Source organism: Bos taurus, chromosome 10 (assembly GCF_002263795.3).
Source record: "Bos taurus isolate L1 Dominette 01449 registration number 42190680 breed Hereford chromosome 10, ARS-UCD2.0, whole genome shotgun sequence".
NCBI lineage: Eukaryota > Metazoa > Chordata > Mammalia > Artiodactyla > Bovidae > Bos > Bos taurus.
Genome location: NC_037337.1, coordinates 5611994 through 5625307, shown reverse-complemented (window position 1 = coordinate 5625307; position 13314 = coordinate 5611994). Strand labels below are relative to the sequence as shown.

Genomic DNA, 13314 nt, shown 5'->3' with positions numbered 1-13314 from the left:
TTTAAAGCTGCTCAGGGATTAGTGTGTGTGCTGGAACAGGGACTAGATCTTGAAGCTACCATATTATGTAAACAGATGAACTCTTTAAAGCTGCCAAGGAATTGGTGTATGTACTAGAACGCTGACTAGATCTGGAAACTACTAAATTATGTAAACATCTAAAACTCACCAACTTTGATGTCTCATTTATTTTCGGATAATCTAAATAAAAAAAAAAAATTGATGTTCCTTTCTCTATCTATCCCTGCTTTCCTTATGGGAAGTGGTTTAGGCTCTGAAGGAGAGAACCTGTCAAATGAACTTAGAGAGGGGCCATCAGCCTTATCCTCCGGGATGCTGGGAGGAAGTGGAACATCCAGTGGCTCCTTGACTTTACAAATATGGAATTGATACACTGTGTTCTTCACTGCTAGCTCTTGATCTGATAAGACATTAGGATTATAGTCCTTCTGCAAGGCCATACGTTGACCCAGGCAACCTTTGGATTTTCCTGATTATTAATTTCTTAAGGTATTGGCATGCCAACTTCAGGGGCAACAGAGAATAAAAAAATAATAATAATAAATCCAACCTCCCCCTCCTGCCGACTTTAAGCAAAATCAGACTTTTAAAGCAAGATCAGATTTCCGAGTGGATACAAGGCTTGGAGACAGTCACCTCATCCTGTTGTCTGACATAAAAGTAAACTTCTGCAGGAAAGGAATACTAAGTGTGAGTCATTCCACCAATAGTATATGATTGTCGTGAATCAGCACCTGTGAATGCAGTGGGGAGACCACCTTCAGTGGCAGTATCCCCACCATCAAAGCTTTCCCAGTCCTTTCTCTCGGCCTCCCCAACACCACCCAGCACCCAGTTAGCAGAGGGGTGTCAGCAGCCCAACTCCGCAGCGAGGCTCCGAATCTGGCCATCTGCCACTGCTGCTGGGACATTACTCCCTGGGCGTCTCATTCCTGGCTGTGGGTATTGAGCACACGTGGGTGCTAATGTGGGCCTGGGATTCCAGAAATTCTCTGAGAGAGTCTGCATGCAGACCTACGTTCATGCTGAAGTTAGGTCACCAGAGAAAGCAGTGATGTGAACTTGGCCTTTTCTTCTGCTAACTGTCATGGCCTTGAACTCCTGGGGTCTCGGTGTCATTGGGAAAGTTGCTGCCGTTACTCTAATATCTCAGCAACAGACACTGGCCAGGAGACAGAGTTGGGCATATTGCATCATTTTCCTGCTGGGACAGACAGAAACTGCTTCAGATACAGCCTGGTGTTTTCTTCCATGAAGCAACCAGCAAATTGTTGCTGGTTAACCAGTTAGCCACTACTCCCACATGGCCCTAGGGTTTTTCACACGAAAAATGAATAACTATTGTGTTTTCGTCCCTTGTCCTTCCTCTCTGGTTTGTGGTTTTCGGCTTTGCTTGGAACTGCACCCTTCAACAATAATTTGGAGGTGTGCCACCTTGCTTCCCCTCTGCCTGCCCCACTTCCCCCCTGAAGGGCCTCACACAGGGCCGGAGGAGGCTGCTGGCATCAGAAGCCAGGTGGCAGGGCGGGGAGGCGGTCAGAGCAGCTCATGGATCCGTCCAAGGGCCTCACTAGCTGTCAAGGGTCTGGCTGCTGCTAAACTGATTCAGACCTCCTTGGAGGATGATGTTTTGAAAAAGCTATGGTTAAATGTTGAGCTCCTCAGACGTACATCCCACCCCTACATTCAGGGTTGTTGTTACATCAGAATATTGCATTTTTGCCCACGTGGCAAGGACTGTAGGACTTCACCGATAGTATGGCCATTGTGAAAGCGGAGGTGGAGGCAGCTTATATTTGTATCCATACATTTCCATCTGCAAAGCACGTTCACACACTATTTTGAAAGGGAGGCTTTTCTGAGCCCTGTTTACAAAGGCCCAGAGATCATTTCTTCAGCTGTGCATCAGGTCTGTGTGGGCGGCCACGTCTGCCTGGGTCGGTCGGCCCTCTGTTCCCACAGCTCCAGCAGCCAGATGTGCCTCCCTGCAAGGATGTGCTTCTCGGGGCTTTCACCTTGGATGTGACCAAACTCCTCTGCAAACATGAAAGGAATTGAATGTTCTTGGCTTTTTTAACCCGTGAGCTTGGGGAGCATTTGGCATGACTCATCCTTCCCCCCACGCCCTGTCTTTTTCCAAACGGAGTGCTAGCAAAAAGCATCAGCTGTGGGCAGGTGACTCACTGAAATCTTTGCAGTAAACCGGAAGTTCACTGCTTAAAAGCTGGTGCTTCACCCAACAGTGTTCTTGAAGAATCGCTCCTGTGGCCTCTTTACCTGGCTGGCACTTTTCATTGAGAACAAAGTTGACATGAATTGGGTCAGATAAGAGCTCCTCATTCCTGAAGTTCTTGTTCATTTATATTTTCTTTAAGAAAGGTGGACGGCTCTGTCTACTCAGTAGACTTTAAGGATTGTCTGCTGATGGAGTGTGACGACAGCATTTATTTGTTCACTCGTTTGATGCAGCAGCCCTTTGGTGAACGCCTACTGCACGCCAAGCAGTGTGCTGGGTGCCATTATCTTAGAAATAGGGCTTGGGCCGTGCTCTCAGAACCACATGGGGTGGTGGCGGGGAGGGCACAGGACATGGTCCAGTGCATGGTGAGTAAGAGTGTGGGGCATGGTGGGAGCATAGGGGAGTTCTCCCCCAGCTGCCGCAGGTGAGCGGAGACCCCTGAAGATGGCTGGCCGGGGGCACAGGCACTGCAGAAGCACAGAAAGGGCACAGAGGTGGGAGGCCTGTGTATGGTCAGGTTGCCTGGGATGTGGGCCATGTGTAGGGAATTGGTGGCATACACACATACACATATCAACTCCCAGTGGTTCATAGAATCTAAGTGTAAAAGTCTACAATTGTCACACTTCTAGGAGAAAATAGAACATCTTTGAGATCTGGAGTTAAGCAAAGATTTCTTAGACTTAACACCAAAAGCACAGTCCATAAAAGAAAAAAATGGACAAATTGGGCTTCCTCAAAATGTTAAAATTCTATGTTTTGAACACTATAAAGAGAATGAAAAGACAGGGAACAGACTGGAGAAAATTTATGCAAAGTATGTGTCTGATAAAAGACTTGTATCCAAAAGATACACTTATTCAGGAAAACAACTCAGTGTTTTTTTTAAAGGGCGAAAGGTTTGAACAGATATTTCACCAAGTATACATAGAAATCAAATAATATCACATATAAAGATGCTCAGTATCTTTAGTCATTGGGGAAATTCAGTTTAAAAACCACATTAGCTACCTTTAAACACCTATTGGAATGGCTACAATTGACAAGACTGACATAATAAGCGTTGGGCCATAGTAAGGATGTAGCTAGCGGACCTGAAACTCTCATTCCCTACCGGTAGGAATGGAAAAGGAGCCAAAGACTTTGTTGTTCTTGTTGTTCATTCTCTAAGTTACGTCCAACCCTTCGCAGCTCCAGGGATTGCAGCACACCAAGCTTCCCTATCCTTCACTCTCTCCTGGAGCTTGCTCAAACTCATGTCCATTGAGTCAGTGATGCCATCCAAGCATCTCATCCTCTGCCATCCTCTTCTCCTCCTGCTCTCAATCTTTCCCAGCATCAGAGTCTTTTCCAGTGAGTCGGCTCTTCTCATCAGGTGGCCAAATTATTGGAACTTCAGCTTCAGCATCAGTCCAATGAATATTCAAGGGTGATTTCTGATAAGATTGACTGGTTTGATCTCCTTGGAATCCAAGGGACTCTGAAGAGTCTTTGGAGAATAGTTTGGCAGTTTAAGTTAAACATATCCTTACCCTGCAATCCAGCCATTACACTCCTAAGTATTTACCTAGAAGAAATGAAAATGTATGTCCATAAAAGGCAGGTATTTAAAGCAGCTTTATTTGCAATAGCCCCAAACTGGAAACAGTCCAAATGTTCATAAACAGGAAAATGGATTATCAAATTCCATTCACACCATGGAGTACCTAACCCAGCAATAAAAAGCCCCGAACCATGCACATACACAACAGCATGAGTAAATCTCAAAATAATTATACGAAAGAATAGATACTGTATATAAAATCCTAGAAATCATAAACTAGTGTACAATGACAGAAAGTAGATCAGAGGTGGCCAGGGAATGGGTATAGTAGGGTTTAGGAAAGATGGTGGAATGGCCCAGGGCACAAGAAACAAAACAAGGATGATAACGACTAATGTTTAATTACCTTGATTGTGACAATGGCCTCACAGCTGAATACATGTGTCAAAACTTCTGCATGGTGAGTATGTGCAATTTGTATTTCATATACAGTATGAAGTAAAGAGTAAAGATCATTGGAAACAGAAAGAATTTACTCATACTAACTTTTTGAGCTTTTACTTCATTAGATATGTATCTTTTTAAACTTGTGATTACTGTCTGTAATTCATTTAAAATATCCTGTTTCCACAATTCTATGCTATGTCTCTCCCTCAAGTTCTGTGATTATTTAGGGGAAAACCCAAACATCCTCAGCTCACTTTTAAAATCTCAGACCAAGTTCTGTTTGAAGTAGGGGTGAATGAGGCGGGAGGGGGTGCTGGAAAGGAGTTGGGAACGGGGATGACATACAGGTTGAGCTTCATGAGAGAGATCAGAATTGGCCGGAATCCTTGCGGTTACTGAGAACCCTTCCAACAAAACCCTCTGCACGAGCCTCCATCAGCCTTTGGTTTGTGCACACCCATTGTTGAGATTACACACGCCTATTCAAGAGTCCACTTGAGAAGAAGAGGCTGCTCTCATGGGCTCTTGTGGGTCAATCTTCCAGCAAGATGTTATTCAGTTCTTAGCTTGCCTTCCCATCGTCAAGTCTGTGCTCCCAGACTGATGATACATGACTGGGAAAGAAGGAAGACGATTTACCATCTCCTTATGAAAATCATGCAGCATCATTCGGAGCCAGCTGCCCCTGATGCAGTATTTCCTTCTCCTGCCATCCCTTGAGGGGCGGGGCCCATCTACGCGAGCTCTGTGGGCCTGTCTCTGCTTGCTGACATCTCTCCCTTTCTCTCCCTTAACCCCCGGGATGTACCTTTTCGCCAGAGGAGCCTTCTCAGAGACCAGGGTACGCCTCTCACACAAGCCCCCTTGGGATCCTGATCTTTTAATTAACCACTTGTGTTGACTCTGGCTGATTTCATTACAACTAGTTGGCAACTTGGTGGCAGCTCTTTCAGTGGCCTTACTTACATAATCTATATATCTCGTTGCTCTTTATATTGCATATTATGCGCTTATAAAAATTCCCTTTTGAAAGCTAAAAATCTAATAGCACATACCCTCCAAAAGACCAACCAACTCATTCATTTCCATTAACGAAAAAGTGGCAGTCAAGAATTTGTTATGCTAGCAATTATTCTAACCATACTGACAGCAACTAAAACCAAGGCAGGAGAGGTGCAGGGTTGGGGGCAGGAGCAGGGCAGCGATGCCTTTGGGTTTCTGAACATTCCAGGCACAGCGCTAGGTGCTTGATAAATGTTATCTGGCGTATCTTCGTGCACATGTTTTTAGGAACCTGTTGGGATCTACATTCTGCAGAAAAGGAACCAGAGCTTGGGCTGGGTGGACTCTGCCTCCCTTTGCCCACAGTGGGGGTGAACTGGAAGGACAGAGATTTGAATACAGGTTTGTTAGTTTTCTGGCTTTGGAACCACACTCCTCCCCAGCCAGGAGACAAATGATAGTCAAGCGATAACACTTTCTCTAGTTCCCATTTACAAGCAGGCATCTCTCTGATTCTAAGTGCAAGGGAGGAATATGAGAAGCCGCCTGACCCTTGCATGTGCATTGTGGCCAGATCTCCGAGGGCTGCAGGAAGTCAGGACTAACGAGCCGTTGCAGTGGTACCCCCACACCTCGCTAATCGCATCCCAGCTGCATCTTGTAACGTGGCCATGCTCCTTCCAATTAACCAGCAGAGAAAACTGTCTCTGAGAGCCTGTATAAAAAGTATTCAAAATAGTTTATTTCTTTACCCAGAGGTTCCCATGGATGAGTGCACCTGTTCAAGTTGGAATAGTTGGCTTTTGGTGAGTAGAATTACTTCAATGTCATTCTTTCCTTTTTTAAGATTAATATACAGCATATGAAAGTGAGGGCTAATATGGGACATGCATTTTGAAAAATGAGACCATCTCAGAACATCTGGTCCCAGTCATTAGCTAGAAAGAAACTGCCTTTAGAGAAACCTGCAACATTTGGAGCTACTTGTGTGATTCTTTTTAAAACTCCTTTTATCTGTTTGATTTTTTCCCTTTTTAAAATTATTTTGGCAGCCCTTAGTAGTACAATTACACAAACAGGACATATTTTTGAGTTGGCAGTATAATACCAAAAAGAAAGAAAGGGGATTGTTATCAAAGTAGAATAGGAAAAGTCTGAAAAGTAGACCATTTTTAAAAGTGCTCTGATGTGTCTTTTTCATTTTTCTTTAAGCTTGGTGTTTGCTACGCCTCTGTGCTGTGCTCTGTTTCCGCAGAAAAGGTATGTATTTGTTACTCTTCAGAATGATCATGCGTTTTAACCTAAAAACAAGTTGCAGACACAGGTTCATTTCACTAGGAGGAAAGTTGAGTCTCAAAAAGATAAGGAAGCAGAGTCTCTAAAAGGAAGAGAGAGGCAGAAATTAAATGCACATCTATTTAATATCAAAACTCTCTTTGCCCAGCTCTTTGCTACTTGCTATGATTACATTTGAAAATGCTTTATTCTTGTGTAAGACCCAGGTTAACTCTGGTGCCAGTTTGCTCTTGTAAAAGTTTAAATATGATCCACTGATGTCCAGTCCATTGGCAAAGGCATCTATAAGGCAGAAATATTAGAATTTAAGTTCCAGCCCCAGGGAGAGCAACTGTATGTACTTAACTTTGGTTGGTATATTGGCTTTCCTTCTTCCTACTTGAGTTTTTTTTCCTTTTTTCCTTAAAAGCCTTATTGTGCATATATCTTTCATCACAAGTTGCCCTTGAATCCTGCCTTTGATGTAAGAACAGGATTAACCGGCATTAAATAGGCATAGATCTGAGGCTTCAGCCTTTTTCTGTCTAATGCCCAGGTGCAGAGGGGCAGCGCTGTGCTTCGTTGCTGGGATTCTGCTTCCAGTCCTGCCTTTGTCTTGTCCTTCATGGGCCGACAGGCCCCGCACAGATGGCCTTTAACACCCGAGGCTTTCCAGTGGCTTTGGGACGCGGCAGTCTCTTCTAGAACTGACTTCATCAGGTTCCCCATCTGATGAGACATCCGTCTTTTATCTGGTCTTTTGCTTGTCTCTGACCCCCACTGTTGTTAGCTGGGGACTTAAATTTCAAGGAGAGGGAACCTTTATCACCTTGACGCCCATAGTTAAGCCCCGCTTGGAGAGGGCAGGAGCTTCAGAACCTGTTGGGAAGCCCAATACAGATGAATTTGCTGAAGAGGAGCACTGTTTAATTGGGCGAACCCCAGAATCTCAGGGCTTCGGGTAAGGAAGGTTTGTTTCCTTAGTCTGCGGTACTGGAATATCAGTGTTCAGCACTTGGCCTTACACTCTGTGACTTAGGAGCATGGCGTTTGGGTCGAGAAGGATCTAACTTCAAATCTCAGCTGCACCTCTGGTTTCCTTATCTGTAAAATTAAGATAATACTTAACTTTCCAAGGTTTTATAAGGGTTAAAAATGCATAATGTCTGACCCAAAAATTAAGCACTAAGTCATAGCCATTATCATTGCCATTAGCAACATTATTTTAAAATTACCCAAGGTCTCCCTATATAGAAGAAAAAAAACAGCCACTGTTTTTTTCTATATTCATAATTTTTCTTTTTTTTGCATTATGTCTATAAATCTATATCCTATCTTTTTACCTCTTAGTTTACCACATCTCAACCATGGTGGTGGTGGTTTACTCACTAAGTCCTGTTTAAATCTTGCTACCACATGGACTGTAGTCTGCCAGGCTCCTCTGTCCATGGAATTCGCCGGGCAACACTGGAGCGTGTTGCCATTTCCTTCTCCAGGGGATCTTCCTGACCCAGGGATCTCCATTGCAGATGGATTCTTTACTGACTGAGCCACCAGGGAAGCCCACTCAAGTAAAGAATAATTCTTAAGAAACTAATTCCTAGTGTTACCAAACCCAAGTTCAGCAGCTTGCAGCTCAGAAGCCAGTAATTCAAGACACAGGTGTCAGTAGAAAGGAAAGATGCTTTACTCAGGGAGAAGGTGAACTCATGTCCAGAGACCAACTCCAAAGATTTTGCTCAGTTGTGACACTTTTTTTTTTTTGTTTCATGTAATACCTTTTATTTAAAAAAAAAAAAAAAACAACTTTTAATTTTTGTGTTGGAGTGTAGCCAGTTAGCAAAGTTGAGAGTTTCAGGTGAAGAGCAAAGGGACTCAGCCATACACATACATGTATCCATTCTCTCCCAAACTCCCCTCCCATCCAGGCTGCCATATAACGTTGAGCAGAGTTCCCTATGCTATACAGTAAGACCTTGTTGGTTATCCATTTTAAATATAGCGGAGTGTACGTGTCCATCCCATACTCTCTTAACTATCCCTTCTCCCCATCCTTCCCCCCAGCAACCGTAGGTTTTTTCTCTAAGTCTGTGAGTCTGCTCCTGTTTTTTAAGCAAATTCATTTGTATCGTTTCTTTTTAGATTCCACATATAAGGGATGTCATACGATATTTCTCCTTCTCTGTCAATCATGACAGTTTTTAAAGGAAAAAAAAGGGGAGGGGAAAGAATCTCAACGAACCACCTACTGTGTCTTCAGATGTTGTCTTGCCCGAATGATCTGCCTGCAGATTGCTTGGCAGGGGGCAGAGTAGGGGGTGGGTGTTGGGGATAGAGAGCTCGTCATTTTTTTTTAACTGCTTAATTCTTCATTCTTCTTTCTATCTAGGAAAAGAACAGGTTATTCAGGACAGCATAAGTCAGGAGTTAGGTTAAATTGCCTGGTGATCTCATTACTATTAAGATTAGAGGGGAACAGAAATGGGCAAATAGGAAAGGGGCAAATGAGCTTTCCATAACAGAAAGTCAACAGTTTTGCTGGCCAGTTTTTCTTCATCCTCTTATATATTAAGTATGCATTCATAATGAAAAAATAAGCTTTAATACATGGACTTCCCTGGTGGCTCAGACGGTCAAGCGTCTGTCTACAATGTGGGAGACCCGGGTTCGATCCCTGGGTCCGGAAGATCCCCTGGAGAAGGAAATGGCAATCCACTCCAGTACTATTGCCTGGAAAATCCCATGGACAGAGGAGCCTGGTAGGCTACAGTCCATGGGGTCGCAAAGAGTCGGACACGACTGAGCAACTTAAAACATTCAGGTACATTTTTTACATGCACAAAGCAAAGACTTACAGTGGTCCTTCTCAGTAGTGTGACTACAAGAGATGTTTTTTCTCATATATTTTCATATTTTCTAAAAGTTCAGAATATATATCATTATACAGTGGACAGAAGCACATTAATGCAAGTGAATTTTTAGTGCTAAAAATTCCACTGAATGCATGTGTCTTTTTCTCATGAATTGTGAACATTTATGTTATTTCTCTTAGGAAGTATCCTGACCACAGATTACTTTCCGATACATCAGGGTCTGAGAGTGTGATTACCATACCTCCTTGCTAGCAATAAGTGGTTTTTAAAGCTTTCAGTAAGATGAGAGATCAAAAGGGATCTGATGGTCCCTTTCTTTCTTATTTAGTGATAGTTTCCTGGGACACGAAGCATTTTTCAGACAGGGCTCTTACACCAGTCGGGGTGAACGGGGGTCCTTGCTTTCCTCTCCTCAGGTTCGAATTTCCACCATCTGTGGGATGACCCTGTCATTTTCTCCCTTCTCCCAGTTCCATGTCTGTGACAAGCTTGGAGGCCGAGCTGCAAGCCAGGATCCGAGAGACCTACCCTGAATTACGGCGTGTGTACTTTAACAAGGGGTTATAAAGCAGGTTAAGAAGCATCTTCAGAGGAGCCTGCCTGCCGCGAGCCTGGTGTACCCAAGTTGGAGAGGAATAACCTGGGCGGCTGGGTTCTCTCAGTGAAGAAACCTTTTAAAGACCCATAGAAGCCTTTAGAGTCCAGCTGCTACTTACGCCACAGCCCCTGGGGGTGGTCCAGGTGCCTCACCTGCCAGCCCCCGCCCCTTACATTTGAATCATGCTATGATTTACAGACACCCTTCCTGTAGCTTTTATAGTCACTGTTTTTTCAAAGACAATGTCCTGACTCACACCCAGAGTTTTCCAGAGTACTGCTAGGCATAGAGTTAGATGTTCAGTATATTGATTGTCAGTCAGTGAAAAGGAAATCATACTGAAATTTTATCCCACCCTTGTTTCAAATCAAGGAGAGCTGAGTAGTGAGTTGAGAAAACTCAAAAGCCCTGAGGCTAAACTGTAACAAAAAAAAAAAAAAAAGACTCGTAAATATTAAGGACAGTTTGCTTTTCTGCCCACGTTGGGCAGGAGGCAACTGAAGTAGAAGATGAATGTTTTGGATTTGTAGGATAAAAGCTCCTTCATAAACCTCCTGAAAGTCAAAGTAATAGACAAGTGTGATGCATGGAGGCTGCTGTCAATATCTGTAAGCTTTCCTATTGCTGGTGGCTTTCTTTGATTGAATTTTAAATTTACTCTGTTTTGTATTCTTATGAAGATGTTAATCTTACCTTGCACTTGTTGACTTTATATTCAGTCATTTAAATCAACTAATTAAGTAACTGAAATGCACAAATGTCAAATTTGGGGAGTATATTCAAAACCAGCACTATATGACTGGGTTGAATCTGGCTTTTTTTTTAGAATTAAGAGAATGGTCTCATCTACCTACATCTCTTTTCTTGTCCTATAAGATTTCTTTGGCTTTCAGAAAGCTACAGAAATGATGTGTATGTGAATCATTGACTCAATGGATTTTACTTGAATGTTTGTATATTACATTCCACCCTGTTGGAAAATAACCAGCCCAGGGACCACTGTTTACATCACCTGTCTTGGTTTCACAAGTAACATATTCAATGTAACTGAGATTATGCTGTAATTTATAGAGGTTCAGAGGCATATGGGAGGTGGTTATTTCAGTAAGTGTAGACCACTCAGTACGATGTGTAATAGAGACCTGTAAGTGGAAACACACGTAGAAACTAGTTTGGGCAGGTTTTTGCTGGCGATGTGAGCAGACTGAATTTCCTTATAAAAGCAGAACGGTGCGCCTCGTGTCTGTGCTTCTCTTTTCTCTGAAACGTTGAGTGGGCCTGAGGCTGGGCTACTCTGGGCCCTCCTGTGTGCTGCCAGAACCCTCTCACGGAGGTTTTCTGTCTTAAGCCATTTGAAGCAAAAGAGCTGCCCCGTGACATTCTGACCTTGGACATCTTTTGTTGCCATTTTTGCTTCGCTTTAAAAATTGGTAAAAGCTAGAAATTTGAGCCCGAGCTCCACGAGGTGCTTACAGGGCACTTTTAACAAGAAACTGAGGCAGCTCGAAGGGCTTCCCCAGTGGCTTAGATGGCAAAGAGTCTGCCTGCAATGCAGGAGGCTTGGGCTTGATCCCTGGGTCAGGAAGATCCCCTGGAGAAGGCAATGGCAACCCACTCCAGTACTCTTGCCTGGAGAATCCCATGGACAGAGGAGCCTGGCGGGCTGCAGTGCATGGAGTCGCACAGAATCAGACACGACTGAGTGACTAACACTTTCACATTCAAGGCCCTGAAGCCTCCACCCCCCACCCCCCGCCCCCACTAACCTCACAATTCTTAGCCTTGGATAACTGGCAGCTCCACGTTAGTCTTAACCTTCACTGGAAATTGAATGACTGGTTGGAAGATTGGCAAACTAACCAAACGTTTAATGCACACCAGGATGAGACGGCCAGAGCCTCATGACAGAAGGGACCATGAGCCTGGAGATGTGTCTTTTAAAGTGTTATCTGCTGATTTTTGATGCTTTTATAGAGAAATACTAACTGTAGAGTTGAATCATGGTTTATCAAAAGGAACAAAATGAACCAAGGTTGGCAGTCTTTGCTGATCTCTTAGGAATACCTTTTCTGGAGAAAAGTTCACATGAAGTGCAATAAGCTTGTAAAGGTAAATAGTTATTAATATTTTGGGTAACATAACGAATTATAAGTATGAGCTGACTGGCAGCTTTTATTTCAGTATTAGCACAGTGTCTAGCCAGTGTTGGAGTCCGTGTATTATTTCATTTCAACCAGATGAAATGTTAAATAAACTCAGAATGAAAATAAACCCTCTCTTTTATTTGTATGTAAAGGACGAAGCAGTTTTTATGTTATAGTCAACGGTACCTTTCATTCAGACTTCATACTGGGTACTGCCAGTAACTCCTTATTAATCAGGTAATACATTTCTAGTTTTGGCTACCAGTTTTCCACTTTCTTGAACCCCACAGAGGCACCCAGCACCCGCCATGAGCCCCACAGTGTAAATTCCAGGAACATGCATTATGACACAGGGGGATGAGATTCTGCCTTTGGCCTTGGTGACTAACACCCTTGCACGTGATGCTGAGGTCACTTGGCTTTTGTATTGTTCGTCAGATCCTAACATGGAACTCGCGTTTGCCATAGTTCACAGAGAAAATATACATCTAACCCAGGATCTGGGGAGTGCCTTTTAACAGACGTGATAAAGAACTGAGCGTTTTACCCTCCTTGGTCACATCTCTGCACCTGTTTTACTGCTGGAACTCTGTTCGTCACTTAAATCATGGAGATATATTCGAGATATAGTTTAGGAGTCAGATACAGCCAGTACAATCTTGATTGTACCTACTGTTAAAATACATGTATTCGGGCTGCTGACATTCTTTGTGACCTTCAGTTTTATTGATTTGGATCGTTTGGACAGAATAATTGGATCTGCCTCATAAAGCTGTTGTAAACAGGATAACTCCAGTACAGAGCTTCACTTATTGCCCGGCACGCTCAATGGATTGTTCATCATATATTTGTTTAAAAACACTGGATGTGCATTCAAAATGCCAGTGTATCAATATACTGGTAAGATTTCAGAATCCCAGCAACTTCCCCAGAGACAACCCACAACCTCACTAAAAATAGCAGATTAAAATGGTCACAGGGAGACACTTGAATCCATGCTTTTAAAGTCCCTAACACAGCTTTGCCTAAATGAGACAGAGGTAGGGAAAGTTTCTGCACACAGATGAGAAAGCCGGGGTTTCGATAGTACAAGCTCAAGACTGGTCCCAGTCGCTTGAAAACGATAGTGGCAGCCAAGGTCTGACATCCAAAGCTACAATCAGAATGCTCTA

General features: G+C 43.4%; 1 protein-coding gene across 2 annotated transcripts in view; it reads left to right on the top strand.

The window, feature by feature from the left end:
- SFXN1 (sideroflexin 1) overlaps positions 1-12269 on the top strand; it is a 61958-nt gene extending 49689 nt beyond the window's left edge. Inside the window, exons 9-12 of one of the 2 annotated variants that reach the window (XM_010808808.4) lie at positions 5070-5091; positions 6009-6058; positions 6465-6512; positions 9871-12269. In XM_010808808.4, the coding sequence (XP_010807110.1) occupies positions 5070-5091; positions 6009-6058; positions 6465-6512; positions 9871-9933 (183 nt within the window). In that variant the 3' untranslated portion in view covers positions 9934-12269. The remainder of the gene's footprint in view (positions 1-5069; positions 5092-6008; positions 6059-6464; positions 6513-9870) is intronic. The other variant, NM_001015574.1, reaches the window with a different exon arrangement.
- The last annotated feature ends 1045 nt before the right edge of the window (positions 12270-13314 follow it).